Source organism: Harpegnathos saltator, unplaced genomic scaffold, assembly GCF_003227715.2.
Source record: "Harpegnathos saltator strain DR-91 unplaced genomic scaffold, Hsal_v8.6 scaffold539, whole genome shotgun sequence".
NCBI lineage: Eukaryota > Metazoa > Arthropoda > Insecta > Hymenoptera > Formicidae > Harpegnathos > Harpegnathos saltator.
This window is the reverse complement of record NW_020230359.1, coordinates 1204913-1223813: the sequence shown is the minus strand read 5'-3', so window position 1 is coordinate 1223813 and position 18901 is coordinate 1204913. Positions and strand designations below refer to the sequence as shown.

General features: G+C 49.8%; 1 protein-coding gene and 1 long non-coding RNA gene across 4 annotated transcripts in view; both read left to right on the top strand.

Moving 5' to 3' along the window:
* Positions 1-1468: 1468 nt before the first annotated feature.
* The window catches only part of LOC105183493 (neuroglobin), a 39625-nt gene continuing 22192 nt past the window's right edge, over positions 1469-18901 (top strand). Inside the window, exon 1 of one of the 2 annotated variants that reach the window (XM_025303307.1) lies at positions 1469-1803. In XM_025303307.1, coding sequence (XP_025159092.1) covers positions 1790-1803 — 14 coding nt within the window. In that variant the 5' untranslated portion in view covers positions 1469-1789. Of the gene's footprint in view, positions 1804-5155; positions 6037-18901 lie in introns of those variants that run through there. The other variant, XM_011141681.3, reaches the window with a different exon arrangement.
* On the top strand, positions 1981-5125 carry LOC112589530 (uncharacterized). 2 transcript variants are annotated; one of them, XR_003113612.1, is made up of 2 exons: positions 1981-2168; positions 4045-5125. It is a non-coding gene; the product is annotated as an uncharacterized LOC112589530 (long non-coding RNA). The 2 variants fall into 2 exon arrangements; XR_003113613.1 differs by lacking the exon at positions 1981-2168 and adding an exon at positions 2179-3678.

The window sequence follows — 18901 nt, the reverse complement described above, 5'->3', positions numbered from 1 at the left end:
TAATTTATCGCGTACTTCTCGTTAAGCCGTCAAACGCCGTAAAATATCGCGTTCGCGAGTGCAATGAATGAAGTGCAATCGACGTGGGATTACAGCTGAACGCTGCGGAGACTAGATGCCGAGGAAGCTGACCGGATGCGGACTTGAACAGCTTGGACGCCGTTGAACATCGACGCGCAGTGGTGAGTGTGCATTTTGAACGCTCGAAAGCGTCACATTACGTAATACATGCCTAGTTGTAAATCGCATTGATCTTCGACGAAGCAAAAGCAAGCAGTGTCTCACGGCAGATGCTATACTCCGACGCTCAGTGTCGTGCGAAGCACACTGGCCAGGCGTCGTTTTAAACAATATCGCATATCGAAGCGAGTGCCCGACGATCGGGAAAATTAAAGCGCTTTGTTTGTGCGAGAAAAGGAATTAATGTCGGGCGATATTATATAGACGCTACTCTGCGACGTCCAATGTCATGTAAAACGCATTGGACAGTCACTGTTTTGAACAATGCACCATAAATCGGAACAAATATCGGCGATAAAGATTTAAAACGCCGCGTTTATAAATATGCTCACTGAGGATCGATATTTTTTTTATATCAGGCATATCGTTGAGAGTACAACGCGTATGTAATCGTATCTCAATCATAACCGTAATATTATCGAACCAACTATTATTGAATCCAAACTATAAATGTTAATAAGCAAATGAAGTAGACATTCCTCGAAATCATCCCCCAATTATCTCGACCATTAGCTCAGCTTTGCGCAAAAGGGTCATCTCGTTATCTGACGAATCCTTACACGTGAATGCAGATAGAGAACGATCAAAGTATCGCGGCGTCGCGTTCGCGGAAAAAGAAAATGGAAAGTGGTCAATTAATTGCTCATGAGAGGAGAGGAAAAAGAGTCTCTCTCTCTCTCTCTCTCTCTCTCTCTCTCTCTCTCTCGGTGAGGAGAGACCGCGGAAGAAGAGCGCACGTCGGAGCGCGGGACACGGACGCGCGTGCGCGGCATCCTCGGGGGTGCTTGTTATGGACGTCTCAGTCTCGGCTCGCCTGGGCTGTAGGCAACACGGCCGACGCCGAAGCACCGCGTCAAGTATCTGGCCGAAGAGCCCCGGGAGACGTTCTAAAGATAGAAAATTCGCGTCGGCGGTGCGCTTCGCGCCGCGCGACTGCGAGACGTCGACATCGACGACGACGACGACGACGGCAACGACGACGTGGTGATTCCGCGGCTTGTTTTCCGCCGAACGACGAGGAGTCGCGCGTGATGCGGTGAAATCGCGACGGCCGATCGAAGACGACGATCGAGGACGCGCGGCTGCCGTGAAGAAGGACGCGAGGTCGCAACGAGGACCTCGCGTTTCGACCGCGGCGACGACGGCGACTACGACGGCAACAACGGCGACGACAGCGACGACGGCGACGACGACGGCGACGACGGCGACGGCGACGACGGCGACGGCGACGACGACGACAACGACGACGACGACGACGACGACGACGACGACGACGACGACAACGGCGGCAAGAGTGGGCCGCAAGCGACGTGAATGCGGACGACCCGGAAAAAACGTAGAGGAGACGCGCGCGCAAATCGATTCGAGACGACGGGGAGGACCGCGCTCGATCCGCCGCTCGATACTCGCACAGTTAATCGCGATGAGCTCGCGATTAGATTAGGCGAATTAGAATAGCGGTGAGGCCCGCTGCTTCACCACGCATCGGCTAAGCACTCCTCCCGCGAGCGTCGCAGCAGCAACACTCGCTGATCCTCGATAGACTCGAATGTCGTGTAGTAGGTAGGTAACTTCGTTCCGCGGACAAAAATTGACGGAGACGCGAGTTAAGTGATACATGACAGCGTGCCGTTTGAGTCGCATCGTTGTCGTTGAGCTCGTGCACGTTGACGTCGCGAAGCGCGCGCGCGACCAGAATTTCGCGGTTTACGGGCGAAGTGGATTTTCGCCTCGTAAGCTGTTTACTTTCCGCCAGTGGCGCGTTTGTTTGTTCTCCTTTCGATTCGGCTATAAATGCGTTCAAGGCTGCCGGGATCGACCGCTGCTTCTCTCTCGCATCGCCGTCAGTCGGACGATACACCATTTACGAAATTGGCGCGTACGTCGCGGGGGAGGGAGAGGGGGTGCCCTTTCAATGTGTATCGCAGGTGATTCCACTTGAAACAAATACGGGCGCATACGCCCGGTAATAATCGCGATGTACGGAAGGCCCGGCCGTGGCCGTGGCTCGTTTCGTATAAATTACGCAAATTGATCCGAAAATAGGTTGAATCGGTGGCAAATGAGCCGGAAATTTCGAGCTTCTCGGGGCGCAATCATGCGCGCAGGCACAAATCCTTGGTTTCCTCTGAATTTCTGTAGCCGAAAGCCATACGTCGTCTTAGGGAAATTCGCGCGCGAGGTACCGCGAGGGTCGACACAATCTCTCACTCAGACTACCGAGGTCGTTCGCGAAGAAGCATTTTTCCCGAAGATCATTCTGTCATCTGTGCGAGATATTTTTTTTCGAAGCACCCGCTAGAAAAGTCTCTGACGCTGATATCCCTGCGCTCCCCTGCGACGGTCTGTCGCGCGACTTTCGCCTCGGCGAAGCGCGCTTGCACTTTTTTGCATCGAAAACTTGCAAAGCCATCTAAGTTATCCGCGTTATATGCCGCCACCGTCGCGCTTTCTTATACGTACTTCCGCCTGACTTCACCCCGGCGACGCTTATCAACGTCGCGCTCCGCGCGTTTCCCCGACAGAGCGACAACTCGGAACGTAAAGTTAGCGTTGTACGGCTCCGATGGGACACAACGGGGCCGGGGGTGGATTCTCCGCCACCCCTTCCGCGCCCCGCGGCTGCCTTATAACGCTCTCATCTACTTAACGACGCTTTCGCTCGCCCGCGTCGCGCCAGCTCGCGCGTCACCTGTTTCGGTCATCAATCGCGCCCCGCGCACGTTTCTCGCCACACTCGGCCGCGAATTCGAAGAGGCGTCGGTCGAACGAGAGACGAGACGGCGTCCGGTCCGCCGGTGTTCCAGATCTTCGGAAAGAGCCCTCCATCAACGTCGCTGGAATTCCGCTTCACCGCATTCGATTCTTTCGTTTCTTCCGCACGACGACGCTCCGTCGCGTCGAGCTCCGGGGAGATTTGTCGGTCGGGATTTCGCCGCCACGTTCCGTTCCGCGAAACTGATACGATTTGATGCCGTCATTGCACAAATTGAAGCGGCACGTTAGTCGGTCGCCCTGTTGTGTTACGCTAACGGCGAAACTTTGGGGAACTTTTGGGAACGCCGACGACCGAACCGACGACGTCGGGATAATAAGAAATCGACCGATTTATCGCGCGGGAAAGTGCGATCGAGGGAGGAGAAAGTCCGAATAGGAGATGTCCGATAATGAAACTCCGCACCGACATAGAGTTCGCGTCTTAGCGTGCTAAATGCACTCGATATATCCGAAGTTCTCTTCTTTGCAAATGCAATGTTGCTCCGCGCCGCTAGGTAACTTCGCCTCGCTGTGCCTGGCCGAAACGGTGAATAATGAATGAACACGAGAAGGAAAAGCTATCACGCTCGTCGCTGAGATGCTGAGATGCTGAGATGCGAAGGACCGCAGTAGGACGGGAAATTACAATCTTCGTGCTTAGCGTGTTCGCCCGTATCAGCGGTAATGGCGGTCTGAGAGCTTCGTTTGTATCACCTCATGAGCCGCCTCATGATGCCGGTCCAACGACATCCCAGGCGTCTTCGACTTGCTCTCGATCTGTCACTCGCGGATGTCTCGCGGTATTTTCCGTCGCGGGTCAGCCCGGTCGATCGTCTCGATAAAAAATGTATCGTTAGAGAAACATATCGTTGGTTGTTTGCATTTCGTGTCTCAGAGTATCGACTGTTTCAGCGCGTTCACCGCGCTGATGCGCAAGCAAATTGCACGCGAATCCCAAAGAGATCGGACGGCGAACGACGATGAACGAGAGAGAGAGAGAGCGGGTGTCGCGCGAGAGTCGTAGTGTAAAATTCTGCCATGCTTTAGCGCGAATCTGACAAGGACATCGGGCGAGGACTGAAAATGGATCTGTTATCGCGAAACAATGGAAGGACTTAAGTCGCGCGTTTAATGAATACGTACGCGTCTTGTTAAAAAAGACGAGGCAAGTGGAGAAGAGTGAGAAAGAAAAAGAGAGAGAGAGAGAGAGAGAGAGAGAGAGAGAGAGAAAGGCAACGCGACTAAATGAAATGTGCGATAGAAAGCCGATCAACCTACGGCGAAGAGCAAAGAAGATTGAACAATAGGAAGCTGATAGGTACGAGGGAGGCTCGAGAATAGGGGGGGGTAGCCTGCACGTTGGAAACAAAGATCCGTGCAAAAGAACGGGTAGAGAAGAGCTTGTTGGGTAAAGAAAATGGACGATATTGCCAGGAAGGCAATTACAGAGGTATCCTTGGAGGAAATAAGAAAAGCGAACTAATACATACACACACACACACACACACACACACACAGACGCACACACACATCAATACAGAAGAGACAGGCGATAAAGGCGGAGCAATTACACGCGATGGTGGAAAATTTCCAAGTGGCGGAAGCGGCGACGTGTGGAAACGCCGGCGAGAAAGGAAGATTCGGCGGCGATGAGATCGACGTTAAAGGATAAATGAACGTAGGAGGAAGTTAGATAGATGAACCCGCGGAGCTCGGCAAGCTCGGCGCGAAAACCGCAGGAAAGAGCGACGAAGCTGCGCGAGGCTTAAATGGAATGGGAAAGCGCGAGGAGGGGCGAGTCGCGAAGCGGGAGATGAATAGCGGAAGATGCGAGGAGATGGATTAAGCGTAGTCTCGATACCGCTTGGGTCCTTTTAATTCGCAAGGAGGGCTGAGCGAGGACGAGGGCATGCGAAGGTTGCGCCGGCCACACGATCGAATCTGTGCGAGAAGCGGGCGGGAAGCGGCCGAGGAGGTTCACTTTTGCTTATCGGCTTCGTGCTAACGATGGCGGACGATCGTTCACGGGTGACTAGCTTCGAAACGGTCGGCCGGCCAGCCAGCCTGCTGTTCTAGAGCGCACGTGCTTCGTAGAGATCGTGTGATCGCGCGCGCGCGCGCGGCGCGCCGGCGCGCCTGGCGCCAACGGCCGGCGTGTGTTATGTGTGAGTGTGTGTGTTGAAAGGTGCGAGCCGATATCATCCCCCATTAGTGATCGCGTCGAGACAACCGCGCCCGCCGTCTCGTTCGACACAAACGTTCGGCGCGACGAACTCCGTAGCGAAGATAGATACGCGCGAATTCCTCGAGTTTGACCACGTGCATTGTGTTCAAGGATCATTCTCTCCTGGAGAGAGAAGAAAATAGAGCGGAAGAAACGAAACACCAGAGAGAGAGAGAGAAGGGATTTGAGAAAGCGTGTTCGTCCAAGAAGTCTCACTACTGCCGATTTTGAAAGAACTCCAGTTCAGTCTTCGTCGTCGTTTCATCTACCCCCCCCCCCCCCAGCGAACTCTCGTGTACACTCTACACGCTCACACACATAGACGTATGTATTATGTATACGCGCACATACACACCGACACATTGTCCCCGTAGAGTGTAGAGAGTGCGATCCCGCGTTTCTCCGGCGGCCGATGCGCGCCGTGAATTTCCCGAGGAAACGGCAGGAAACGGAAGCGACAGTGGAATTGTATGCCAAGCACCGCCACCGCGGTGCCGCGTAATCTTCGGCTTTCGAGGCGCGAGCTGGTGATCCCGTTTCGCCGTCGCGGCTCGCTTCCGGTATAGTGTCTTCCGCGACGCAGGGAGCCTCGCGGCCGCGGGTCTCTCGCCGCGCAACATGGGTTGCGAACTGAGCAAACTGGCCACCTCGAAATCGCGCAATCAAGCCGGAAACGATGGCTCGTCGCCACCGCCGCCGCCGGCCGCCACGGATCCTCGACTTCCGCTCACGGCTCGGCAAAAATTTACGGTTATCGCCAGCTGGAAAGCGGTCGCCAGGGCGTTGGAGCCCACGGGCATATACATGTTCATAAGGTATGTGGTCGTCGCAGTTGCTGGCGCGACCGGAACGGTCCACTGTAGGGAAACGTGCTGTCGCGTGCTGCCGTATAAGACACCGGCTGGTCGATGATCTTGCACCGCGCTGTGCAGCACACGATGTTGCACGAGTCGACCGAGAGAGTGCTGCGGTTTTCAGTCATTTGTCGCGATGTTTCTTCTCTCTCGATCGAATCGTGCAGTCTTTCTTTGAGCGAGTCGATCCGAAATTAAATACGATGAACACTACACTGGGGATGTACATTCCGAATCTTCTGAATCTTGTCTCGGTCTGAACACTTTTCTCGTGGCGTGCAGACCAACGAGAATGCTGAGAATACACGACCCTTCGAAGATAATCAGAGGTATATCCACGTTGCTTGCAATTCTCGAAATTTATCGCATATTGAGTTGCGGAAGAAATTTTTCACAGGTTTCACGAACGCTAAGATTAAACTTGATCGTTATTAAGGTACCTTGTATTTTTCGCTAATTTCATACATTATCACGAGCATTGAATTACGTAGCACGCGGTCATTAGTTTAATTATTGAGTCTCCATACGAGAAATATGGGATGCGATAGGCGCGAATGATACGTGAATGATAGATCGAGAGTTCCTAGTCCCACCAATCCTTTGGGCCAATTAAGATAACTACCCCGATAAACGATATTGAAATTAAATAACCTGACGTTCACCGGCTAATTAATGTTCCGCAGGAGTTACCTGACGAGCTGAATAAAAAACAGACATACAGTACGATGTTGAAACGCAGTTGAAATTATGTCACAATATCAACGGCGAATTTACGTAACACCGAGGTAACACTCGGGAGGAGCAAAATTAAACGTCCCATTTGTTAGGAACGTGTGTAATTACTACAACTTCACGAAACTCTGTGAAGTGAAACTTGAAGTATGCAGGACCGCGATGGAGCCCGTTAAAAATCGAACTCAAAATAACCACGAACTACGTGTGTGACCCGTATAATCGATCGCGCGTAATACGCGAATACACTTGACGCGCGAAGTTCCCTCGAAAGTTTCAGCCGTTCAAAGTCCGTAAGCAGCAATTATGATCTGCCGTCTTCCAAATTCACAGAGAGAAAGAGAGAGGGAGGGAGAGACGAGAAATGAGTGAGTGATAGTTTGGCAGCTAAATTGCGCTGATTTACACTCACCGGGCGGAGTGCAGCGCGCCGGGCGATGGGAGCAAAACCGTGGGGATTTAACGCCGTGAAGGTTTAACGTTTCAAGCTTATGCAGGCAATTCTTGCGCGAATCTGCCCTTAATCACGACCACGTAGCGCGTGGCCGTGATTAAGGGAAGTCGACGAGAACACCCGTTGGGTGTATCGCGCGCGGATGGAATTTCGGTGATGTGTAGTCGTGACGCATCATTACTCGGGCGAGGCGCGCGCGACATTCCCGCGCTGGCGGCAAGCAATTCCCTTCCCGAAGGTGCCATTAGTATATCGAGAAGAACGACCCCGTCGTCGGCTTCCGTGTGTGTATGTGTGTGTGTGTGTAACCACGGCCGACTATACGGCGGTTTCCCCGCGGCTCGCGGGATACGTCCGCGTTGTTTCGTTCGCGTCGTTACGCGCCATTACGTGATTAGCTGAGCGTTTAGGCTCTTCAAGGCCGCCATCAACGTCAGTCGCAGCCCTGGCAGAGGGTGGATGTACTCGCCGATCCTTACTCCCCTCCTCGTCCCTTCTTGTCACGTCCGTTCTCACCTTTGCGACGTTCCTTTGCACAGAGGAGATCTATCGGTGGATCGTCGGCCGTGTCATCGCTCGTGCATCGGACTGAGGGATAATCCTCCTTCTGGAGGAGATCGTATTTTGATCGCACAAAGCCGTGCCTGTGTGACGCTGACGCGCGGGTTAAACGTGAAAGCATCGGCCCGTCGAGAGCGTCGTAATTAAGGTCGTTCTAATCCCTAAATATATAAATTTTTATATCAACGCCCGTCGCGCGAAGTCCGTTCAGGTGGCGGCCAGCCACCTATTGTGACGAAAGTGGGACGTTCGTGATTCGGTTTTTGAGGGCGGGAGCGGGAGAGGGAGGAGAAGAGCGCGGTTAAAATTTTTCCGTTGGGTCGGGGCGCGAAAGATCCGCCGCGTCGTTCTTTTCCGCAGTTCTCGCTTGCCAGAAAGTTTCCTAGTTTGAGTATTAAGAAGTCGATAAAAAGGCCTCGTTAGATATCGGGAAAGAAAGCTCGAGGTCTCTCGCTTGGACAAAAGTCCATAGAAATGATCAACGCCTCGAAAGTGCGGACGATTTTACGTGGAAAATTCGGCCAACCTCGCTTGCGATCGTGTCGAAAAAGAGGAGAGAGAGAGAGAGAGATATGCAAGGCTCGATCGAAGGGCTCCCCTGTGGGCAGCATAAATAACCAACTTGAAACAATGTGGATAAACTTCTTTCCCGAGTTTCCCTTCAGATGGGTCCTCGATATCTCGACGCGCGAGCGGCAAATAAATTTAGCCCTACCGCGAAAACCCGCCCCGCCCCGAAGGACGCTCGATCCGCGCTTCGGATCCGCGAGAGTATTTTGGCGGTATAATTAGTTCACCAAGTACCGACGCGAGGGAGGCTGGCACTCATGCATCCTAATTTCCGCCGGATTTCAGAGGAGCTTCGAGCCGACGAGTCAGCGTAGTAACGAGGGTCGCGTGGAATACCGCGGAAGTGCTTTTTGTACGAGTAGTACTTTACCACTATGGATGATGATGGGGCCACGAGGTGCGGGTTGGACAGGGAAGGGTGAGAGAAGTGCCGTGGAGGAGGAGGAGGAGCATTCTTTCTCTCAATTCTCCGAAGCTGCATAGTTAAACGGCGATACGCGCCGCGATTTCGTACGGTGGAGGCTTCCGCGCGGAATCGGAAATGCCGGTTGCATTGTCACGAGATTGCCGGCGAATGCTTTTCAACCTCCAACTCAACGGCTCTCTCTCTCTCTCTCTCTCTCTCTCTCTCTCTCTCTCTCTCTCTCTCTCTCGGAGCCGTTGAAGTCGAACGCCCACGGCAAAAAATACCCATCCGGCAAAATCAGCCCGACATTTCCGCGAACAGGATTTTTTCGGGATCTCTTTTCCGTCTGTTTCACGGTCGGGCTATTTACAATTTCCAACTTTGGTTTACTCTGTCCCGTCCTTCCGCCGCCGCCGCCGCCGCCGCGGGTAATCGCGTGTTTCGCGATGACGCGGGATGGGAGATGAAACGCGCGATTTCGCCTTATACATTCAGTACACCGTGTACAAAAGAAAGCCCCCTGCAAAACGGCCGGCCGGATTATAGCAGCTTGCGAGGAGAGAAGAGGGAAAAAGACATCCGACTCGGAGAGCATTACACAATCCCGCGTTTCCCTCGTGTCGCACAATGCACCGTTGCCGTAACAATAGCTCCGACGAACCGAATTCCCCGGACTTCTCGATAAACGCTACTCTATATAAGCGAGCTATGATCGAAATTCCGGAAGGACGCTCGCTTTTAATTGAAGCACACCGACAGCCGGCACTGCCGAGAGCAGAGACCGGACCGGTTCGCGTCGTTTATCCTCGACGAGCACAATCGGACAACGATCCAATCGTAATACGTCGTAAACGAGATTACGCTCGCTCGAGGACGCCGTGCGTGGACGCCCCCGTCGGATTAAATTTCTTCATCAAAGGTCGTCGTCGTCCTCGGCCACATATGGCCGAGGACGACGACGACGACGACGACGACGACGATGACGACGATGCGAATCTCATCGTATACCGCGCGATATTGGATTGGCGACGATTAAGTCGGACAATCGGCGAGAGTGTAAGCCAGCCTGTCGCCCGCTCGTTTCGTCCCTTCACCTCTCCTTTCTTTTATCAAGCAGACCGACACCGCCGACCTCGTCGTCGCGACTCTTTTCCCCTCCTCCGCATGTTTTTTCCACCCTTTTCCCTCCTGACGAACGTCCGGCCTTTGTCACGGGGGGCTGTAGGGGATGCTACAGGGGATGAAGGGCGTGATATAGTCTGCCATTGCAATATTAGACTGATTAGAATAGACGCTGCAGCTATGGTCGCTGCGTCAAAATACAGATGTCCCGGACGAGGGCCTCTTAACCATCAATTAGCCGCAAAGCCGAGTACCAATGGTAATTTCGCCGCGTTTCGCGGCGACGGGCAGATTTTTGCCGAGGTCATCGCGGTTTTGCCGGTGCACAAGCCTGTTCGGCTAATAGTGTTCCATAAATTAATTCGACCGCGGAGCTGTACTACCGCCGTCGACGCTACAGCATTACTCATGTAACCGCGCGACTGCACATGACGCGGAGCACGTGCGGAAAATTGAACGGGATATATTTTTGCCCTTTACGACGATTCGCGGCCTCGGCGCGGATCGGCGCCTTACGAGGATCGGCTGAATTCACAGACTAAGGTGTCGCGCGATTTCGTCGGTTGTTGCGATGTGAACGGGGCGTGTCGCGGTCGATCTGTAATCGCACTGTAATGGCACTGCGGTCGATGAGAGAGAGAGAGAGAGAGAGAGAGAGAGAGCTCGCGGAGGGATGAGTTGAGAATGTAAATTGAGAGATCGAAAGTTGAAACTCGATAATGCTTCTTCCTTTCGTTGAACGGAGGATTACTCCGCGGTCGGTAATAAATCCGGCAGCGATGGTGGTATCGTGTACATCGTACATATATTTTACGGTACAACGTCGATATTTCTTTCCGCACCGTAATAAGTTTCGAGAGATACCAGTAGCCTTGTGTCGCAATCTGAATACACTCAATGCAACGTCATACCGAGATATAAGAGAGAAATAAAAGCAAGTGCGCTGCGTTGCGACTACGAGAGGGGTGCGTGCGAAGGTACTCGAAATAAAACGTTCGAGGTGTCAACAACAATTATTGCTGTATCGCGTTATTGAGTTAAAGTTCAGATAACACGCTCTTGACGGATTCGTTCCATTAAATCGCTCGACACGTTCACGCGCGCGCACACCTACTTGCAAAGTGTCAATATCGCGACATACTTTGTTGTACGACGCGACTTTTGTTATCCGACAAGCACCGGAAAATCGTGATACAAAGAGAGGCCCGATGCATAGAGGTGGGTGTGTACGCGGGGATGGATGGCGAGAATAACCCGGGATATTATCAGTTAATAATGGGGGCTGGGGGGAGGGAGGTTTAGGTGAGATTAGAATACGAAAAAGAATACGAGTTTTAGAAGCGTACAATCGAGCGTTCCACTTCTATTTGAACGTTCCGCTTTAAACGTGTTTAAAAAAAGAAAAGGGAGAAGGGGACAAAATAGAGATGGGACCCAGGGTGAGTGAGGAGGAGGAAGATAGATCGGCCTCGATAGACCGATTTAATAGGCGGCAATCCACAATCGAAATAAATCCCCGGCTCGTAATCGACTTATCAAACAAAGGTGAGCGCGTGTGCAAACACAATCTCTCTCTCCCTCTCTCTCTCTCTCTCTCTCCCTCTCCCTCTCTCTCTCTCTCCCTCCGTTACGTTGCTGCGCTCAGGCCTCGCGCCTGGGACGTCGGTATTGAGTTTCTCGGTAAATGCGGCGATAAAGATAAATTTGCACGCACCCTCGGCATTGCGCTGACCACGTCGCCGGTGAATTATTAATGCGTGCGACTTTGCGTCTCGTTCGAACGTGAAAGCGCGCCCGTGAGAGCACTCAAGGTATCTAGAAAAGGCGCGAAATATCACATGGCAAATTTATCATCGATCGCCAGATAACACTGACCGCCGGATAACCTCGATCCATTCAAACTGTTGATTGGCCCATTGGCGCGATTCGCACGGATCAAATCTGCCGTGACACTTACAAGGGGGCGATTTTCAGATTCTCCGGGTAATTCAAATTCGGCGGCAGACGCCATCGGGAGAACCCAGACTCGACTCGACTCGCATTTTACAGTTATATCTGCGCGTTTTTACCGTACACGTCGAGCAGGTTCCGCGCCGGATGAAACTTGCTAATATAACTCTCTTCGATTGCAGAATCGACGAAGCGAGCGTAAGCGCAAATTCACTGCTAAACGCGACTCGATGAAACATTTGGTAGCGCGATTCGCCGGCGGATCTGTTCCATATAATGGCGGGGATGCGCTTGTTTAACATTCTTCGTCCCACTTTGCCGTGACGGAAGATCTCTCCCCGGTTTTCTGCCGACGAGATTAGTCGGACTAGCCAAGTGTTAGTCCGCCCTGCGAAACCGCCTTGCTGCAAACGTAACTGCGATACTACGCGCGCGCTACGGAATTGTTAAACGCGATATTTTTAAACTTTCATATTCGCTCCCACGCACGGCGCACACACGTGTGTACACGCTGTGAAGCCTCACATACGCTCTGCTCCTCTCCATACATTGTGTTTTTTATTAGTTCCTCACGCGGAATTCTCAAAGGAGACGTTTATAAAGGCGCGATATAGCGGGCGCATCCATACATGAAATTATATGCTTTGTTCGACCAGGAGATTGCGAAAATTCCGAAATAATTAGGATGTCGATGCGACTATTTTCGATGTGACGAACTTCGATTCCAAGACGAAGACGAAAATTCAGCGAGCTTGTAGAAAAATTTCATTTCATTTCGCGACGTTCGACAGATTTCGCGTCAATCGTGCGTGTTGGAGCATCGCGGCGACACTTTTATTATTATTGACCAATGAGAAGAGAAAGGCTGTCACACAAAGAGAGAGACCGAGTGCGTGTGACAGACGATGAGTGAAAACAATAGAACGGGATCAATGCTCTGGTTGCTTAAAATAAGCACGACGCGAGAAACGCTCGAGGCTGCCAAGAACAGTTAGATGCACCGCTAAAACAAGAAAAAATAATAATGAAAATTCCACGCATGCGTATATGTGTGTGTGTGTGTGTGTGCGCGCGCGCGTGTAATTTGGCTGAGTGATTTTCTTTTCATGAGCTAATTGGATATTTTGCTAAACGATAAGGCTAAACGATGAAACGTGTATTTCAATGCGATGAGTTCCGCGTTAATTTTGTATCTCGATTAATGACTTATTTGCGAGGATATCGCGAACATGTTATTTTCCTTCAACCGGTCTCCGTCGAGAATATCTCGGCAGCACATGATAGTGCCGTTTTCTTTGCGCACCGTCCCTCCGTTTATTCGTCCGTTCGTTCGTCCGTTCGTTCGTTCGTTCGTTCGTTCGTTCGTTCGTTCGTTTGTTCGTTCGTTCGTTCGTTTGTCCGTTCGTGCGCAAATGGCACGATGGGCGATATTGAGACTCGTCGAGTACACGCAAGGAGAAAATGCGCGGGACAGGCTCGCGCCGAGACGATATTTTAACATGAAAACAATGACGCAGTTTTCCCTTGAGGCGGAAAAACAAACGAGTCCATTCGGGGAAAGTTATTATCTTCAAACGTGTCAATTAATCTCTCCTCGGTTAGATGACGATTAAATCAAACTATTGACAAGTGCATTTTTCCATTTTTCCTTCGAATCGTTCGTTCCCTCTGAATAGACCATTCGTTTCGTCTTGCTTTCCGCGTTAACGACTTTTTTCATTGTTATTTCGGCGAAACCTGCTGCATCCAATCAGTTGTCGCAAAAACTCCGCCTGTGCAACTGTTCGTGAGAAATACTCGGGATTATATAATAATATCACATACTTGGAAGTTGGCTACATACTTTGGTTCCGTGAGTTGCTCGATTATTCAACGAGCGATTGGGGTGTCGGAGCTAAAAAATGTGACAAGGCGGGCTGCTAACGATAGCTAATCTCGCGAAAGCAGTTTCGTGGAAATAAGTATTCGACGGAGATTTATTTTCGCCGCGTTAATCGTGTTTGAGTATTCGACGCGGTTTGGAATGACACGTGTCGCGATTCCGTAAATTTCGGCAATTTCGCACAATAGCGTGGAAGCAATAACGAAGGCTTCGTTTTAACGAAATTAATTTCACGTTCAGCCACTGTGTTGCACCGTTGGAGGTATCGTCGAATACGAGCGCGAATTTCTACGCGTACGAATTTTCTATGACTTCTCAAAAACAATGGAATTTCGTTACCATAGCACGAAGACAATACAGCATTTGTCGCGCTGGATTTATTTATTATGTTTACCGAAAGTCCTCCGTTGGGACACAATGGGATTTCACTCTGTACGTATTTTCCGTTTTTTCCCTCCCGCGTATATACATATTTATTTAAGAAACACACGCGCTTATTAGCAAACTACGCAAGCACGCCGAAGCTTCGTTTTATAAGCGTGCTGATGCGCCAACTAGACTAACATAGTACTGCCATTTCTGCTGACTGGTCGGCGAGCAATACATTTCCTGATATTGGCGTTTTCACAATATACGAAGCACGAACGCGAAGCCACGTTAGCCAACGGTCACACCGAAATGGTTCAACGTGAAAATGAAGCCAGGTTTTCTTTCGTTCGGAAAATGGACCGGTCTGATATATCGGAAATGTTCTCGATCGAGGTCAAAAAGGTGACTGAAGGTACGAGTGCCTTGGAAAGTCTAAAGAAAGATGAAGATGCCAGAGTATCGACTGAACCCCTGCTTGCGCTTCCGCTGATATCGCATTATTGCAAAATTTATTTATGAATAATCATTGCGCACATGTGCATCCCATCTCTCTACAAGTTCTTCTGCCTCCAATCTAGGCACAATATTCAAACTTCGAGAATAGATTAAATTGAAATTAAAGCTAAAATTAAAATTAAAATAATGAATACTCGGGGCAACTTATCTAATCATGAATATAAAAGACTACACACTCACCATGAAAACGATAAATTAATTACACCTCACACAAAGAAATGTTGCGCACGCGAATTTATACTATGTAAAATGCATGAAGAAACGGTGAGATTAAACAAAAGATACCTGTCCGATGTAAACTACGGTCGATTAAAATAATCCACGCGAAGCGCGTTCTCCCTAGTTACGCGGTTAAAGCTTTTAATTCCGGGGCCGGATAGAAGCTTTAAATTCACCCGATTCACTCCGAAATTCGTTATAACGTTCATGTTTGCATAATTAAGCACAAGAATGTATTACAATCTGCTTGATATTTTGATTGCACGTACATTGTCGGAAGCGGCGGTGGTGACGGCGGCCGGTGTAATCGCGCTTTATATCACTGGTTGTGCTATCGACGCGCAATTGCGATAAATAATCCCATATTCCTGACGATTTGACGTGTGCGAGCGTGTAATTTCTATTTCTAGTGAATTTTGCGGACTACCGAGCGCGACGCGCTCGATATAATTAATGATACTCGATGTCACACATGATTTCATCTATCTGTCAGTGAGAAGACGCAACGTCGTGGAAATATTAATTGAAACGAGGTAACGTCATTTACCGCGCGGGTCCGAATCTTAATTTCACGGATATTGATTTATCTGCTCGTCGCTTTTCGGGAATCACGGGTGTCTGAGAGAAAACATAATTTTTCAACGTGACAAAGCTAGGTACAAATGTACAGAGAAATTAGCTGTCTGATCGACGAAAATTCGCTGCGATTTATGGAAAAATATGCGCCAATTGTTACAAACCCAGCGACATGAATGTAAATCAGCGAGATATGACATTTTATGCATATTTATCCATTTTTAATCTCTATTATTGGCCTTTGGATACATCGTGTAAAATAAATTTTGAACAAACTAAATTTAAAGTTTTTACCGCCTCGATGCTGAACTAATCACGCGCAGCTCGCTTCCGTTTGCTGTAAAACATTTATTCACTTATTTTATCTGTCATCAATCGTCGAGTTCACATTCTCCCCGAAATATCGCGGTGTACGATAGGAGATAATGTGTTCCGATGTGTTCCGTTTGGTATCGAGTTTCGTATTGTGCCGCAATATGCTGGAACGTCTAAAATCACGTAATCTGACACTCAAAGCGAGTGTACTGAATGTACGGTTTCGGTTTTGCATTTTGACAGCGTATCTAGTCTATCGAGTTATGCGCATCGTGTGCACGGGAAATAACAAACACGTCCATCTGAGTGACACACGACGGAGCGTCTTTAATTTCCACCTTGTGACGAGAAAATTACAAGGAAAGGACACGCGACGAATCGTTGCCCTGTCGCCCTGTAAACAACTACACGGTTGCATTCTATTTCAGATATTTTATTTTTTATATTTGATTCTCTAACTATATATTGCTACTGTTACTTTTATCGTTGGATCGTTAGATAGAAAATTTCCGTACCGGAAATGACGAGAGTTTGTACAATGAGTTTGTCAATAGTCTCAGTCTTCGTCTCAGAGCAAGATAGAAAGTTCAAGTTGCTAATATTGACGCTGATAGTCGTCCTCTGTACGACTGCAAATTATTTTTTATCGCCGAGTGCGTGCGCATATATTACGGAGATGACAATGTCCGCTGTGCCGTCGCGCGAGTCCGACTTTTTTTATACAGAATATAATAGAGTCAGGGTACGATTCACTCCTTGGGCGAGATTAATCTAGGAATTCCGCTGCGCGTCTCTCTGCCTGGCGAATCTGCCGCGCTGCTACATTCCGCACGTACGCGAGCATGCTTGGCGCATAATTTGCATGCAAGGTATAGACGCGTCAAAGGTGTGTACACATCGTAAAATTAGACTGCGATAATAATAATAATAATAATAATAATAATAATAATAATCGAGAGATTCTCCGGTCTCCATAGCGACTCGAGATATCTCAGCTCGGAGAGTACCTCGAGCCGCGCGCCGATATACATATCCCTCGTGGCGGTATCATCAACGTTCCGACGCGATTTCAGTTTCGATCATGCCGCATGAAACGATGACGGCTAATTATTTTTCCGCCGAGCGTACGTATGTACGTATGTGTATTTCCCGCGGCCTACATATGTACATTTATGCTTACGTACCTGCGTACGATACATATATGTATACGCGCTCATCGATTTCTGCTACTGCCGGGCACCCAGCTTTAAGGTAACTTAATTAAGCTCGGTCTAGCTATACATGCACATCCTCAGCAGCCACGAGAGAGAGAGAGAGAGAGAGAGAGAGAGAGAGAGAGAGAGAGCGAGAGAGTAGAGTAGAGGGAAAGATAGAGAGGGGGAGGGGGTAGAGGGAGAGAGAGGGAGAGAGAAAGAGAGAGAGAGAGAGAGAGCGGATGCAGAGCAGCAGAGGCCTTTGGTCCGACAGCAGTCTCGGAAATCAATAAACGACTACAAGCGCGCGCGATATTGGACGGGTCGATCGCATTTTCTTTTTGTTCCTCTCTCATTTTTTTAAGCTGCAAATTCATACATAAAATCTATTCATCGACATGTCTCGGTTCTTTGGACTGCCGCCGCCGCCGCCGTCGCCGCCACCGCCACCGCCGTTGTTCCCCTTCTGCACGCTGAATAAAGTGCTTAAATGAAGTGGCGTGTAATTGGGCCGCGCGTTCGATAGAAATAATTTTTCTCGGCGATAGCGCGCACTCGTGGATATTGTCGATAACAATTTTCATTTTACGAGCATGATGTATTACCGAGTCGGGGGATACTGTGTGTATCACCGACTCGGATAACGAAGCGGGTTGCTCGAGCGCGTCAGCTCGTCGAGCTCTCTCAGCTGAATTCTGAAATAATTATTATTCGGCCGCGGAGAGAGAGAGAGAGAGAGAGAGAGAGAGAGAGAGAGAGAGAGAGAGAGAGAGAGAGAGAGAGAGAGAGAAGCTTTATTTTTAATTCGCGCTTAATTGAACGTATATATCGTGACACGTTTACATGGTCGCGCATCAAGAAGCCAGATCGATGACGGATTAATGAACGTTATAGAACGTCACGCAACAGCGACATGCGTCTATCGTAATCGCTGGAAAACGTTGACATCGAGTCGATCGGGCATTCTCCCTTCGTCGGAGACCAACAAACAAAATTAATTCGCGGTAGACGGAGAGCGGTACTGAGGGAATCCATAGCGACAGATCGCAAACTAACCCCTTGCGCAAACGCGCACCCTTATGTCAAAATATGGTAAATGATTGATTAGCGTTCTATGTTTGCCTTACATCCACGATAGAGCGACGAATATCGCGGAGAGCGTGCCTGATGTACGACGACCGATCTCACAATATCGCGCTGTTTCGATGTGTTCTCTCGACTACGGGCGAGCACGATATTACGGCCGCACGTTAGGGTCGCTATTTATACAGGTCGCACTCCCCGAAACATTAACGAAATTATTTTGCAGTTTTCATTTATCACCGCGACACGAGTTCCAACGAGTTCCAGCGCGCTCGAGGACTCCCTCGATGTTCGGCGATGCATTTTTCGAAAATGCATGATTGCCAAATGGAATGATTTATACGACGAGTGGTTTTCGTCCGGAGTGTCGATTAATGGGAAAGTATCGCGCGTCGCAAGAGAGAGAGAGAGAGAGAGAGCACCTTTCGTCAGCTAAAAACGCTTGTACAAAAATACAATCGGCCGGTGCTGTGCTGCGTGTGCAGTGCAGGTGTCTCGAAATTTGTGCCGGAATGTGACGCAGTTTCGCTTGTTTATCTCGATGTTGAAGGATCGATAATAATACCTTCATCGAAACGAAGATCAGACAGTAATCGATACAATGGCAGTGATAGCAATAATATCGATAAAAGAAAGGCTATGGAGAACTGTCACGCGATATACCGAGCTAAAAAGCGACATGACGTACACACAGCGGAATTTCAGCGGAATTGCGTGTCTGTGTGAATTTTCAAGAGTGGGCGCCAAACCCAAGCGTAATCCCAAGTATAAACGGAGGGATTACACAATGGCCGCGCGCTAACAGCGTCTTGCGAGACTTCCGTCTTGCCCTCTCTTTGTGATAAAGTACGGGGAAAAATTTTCGCGTATAATTCTCG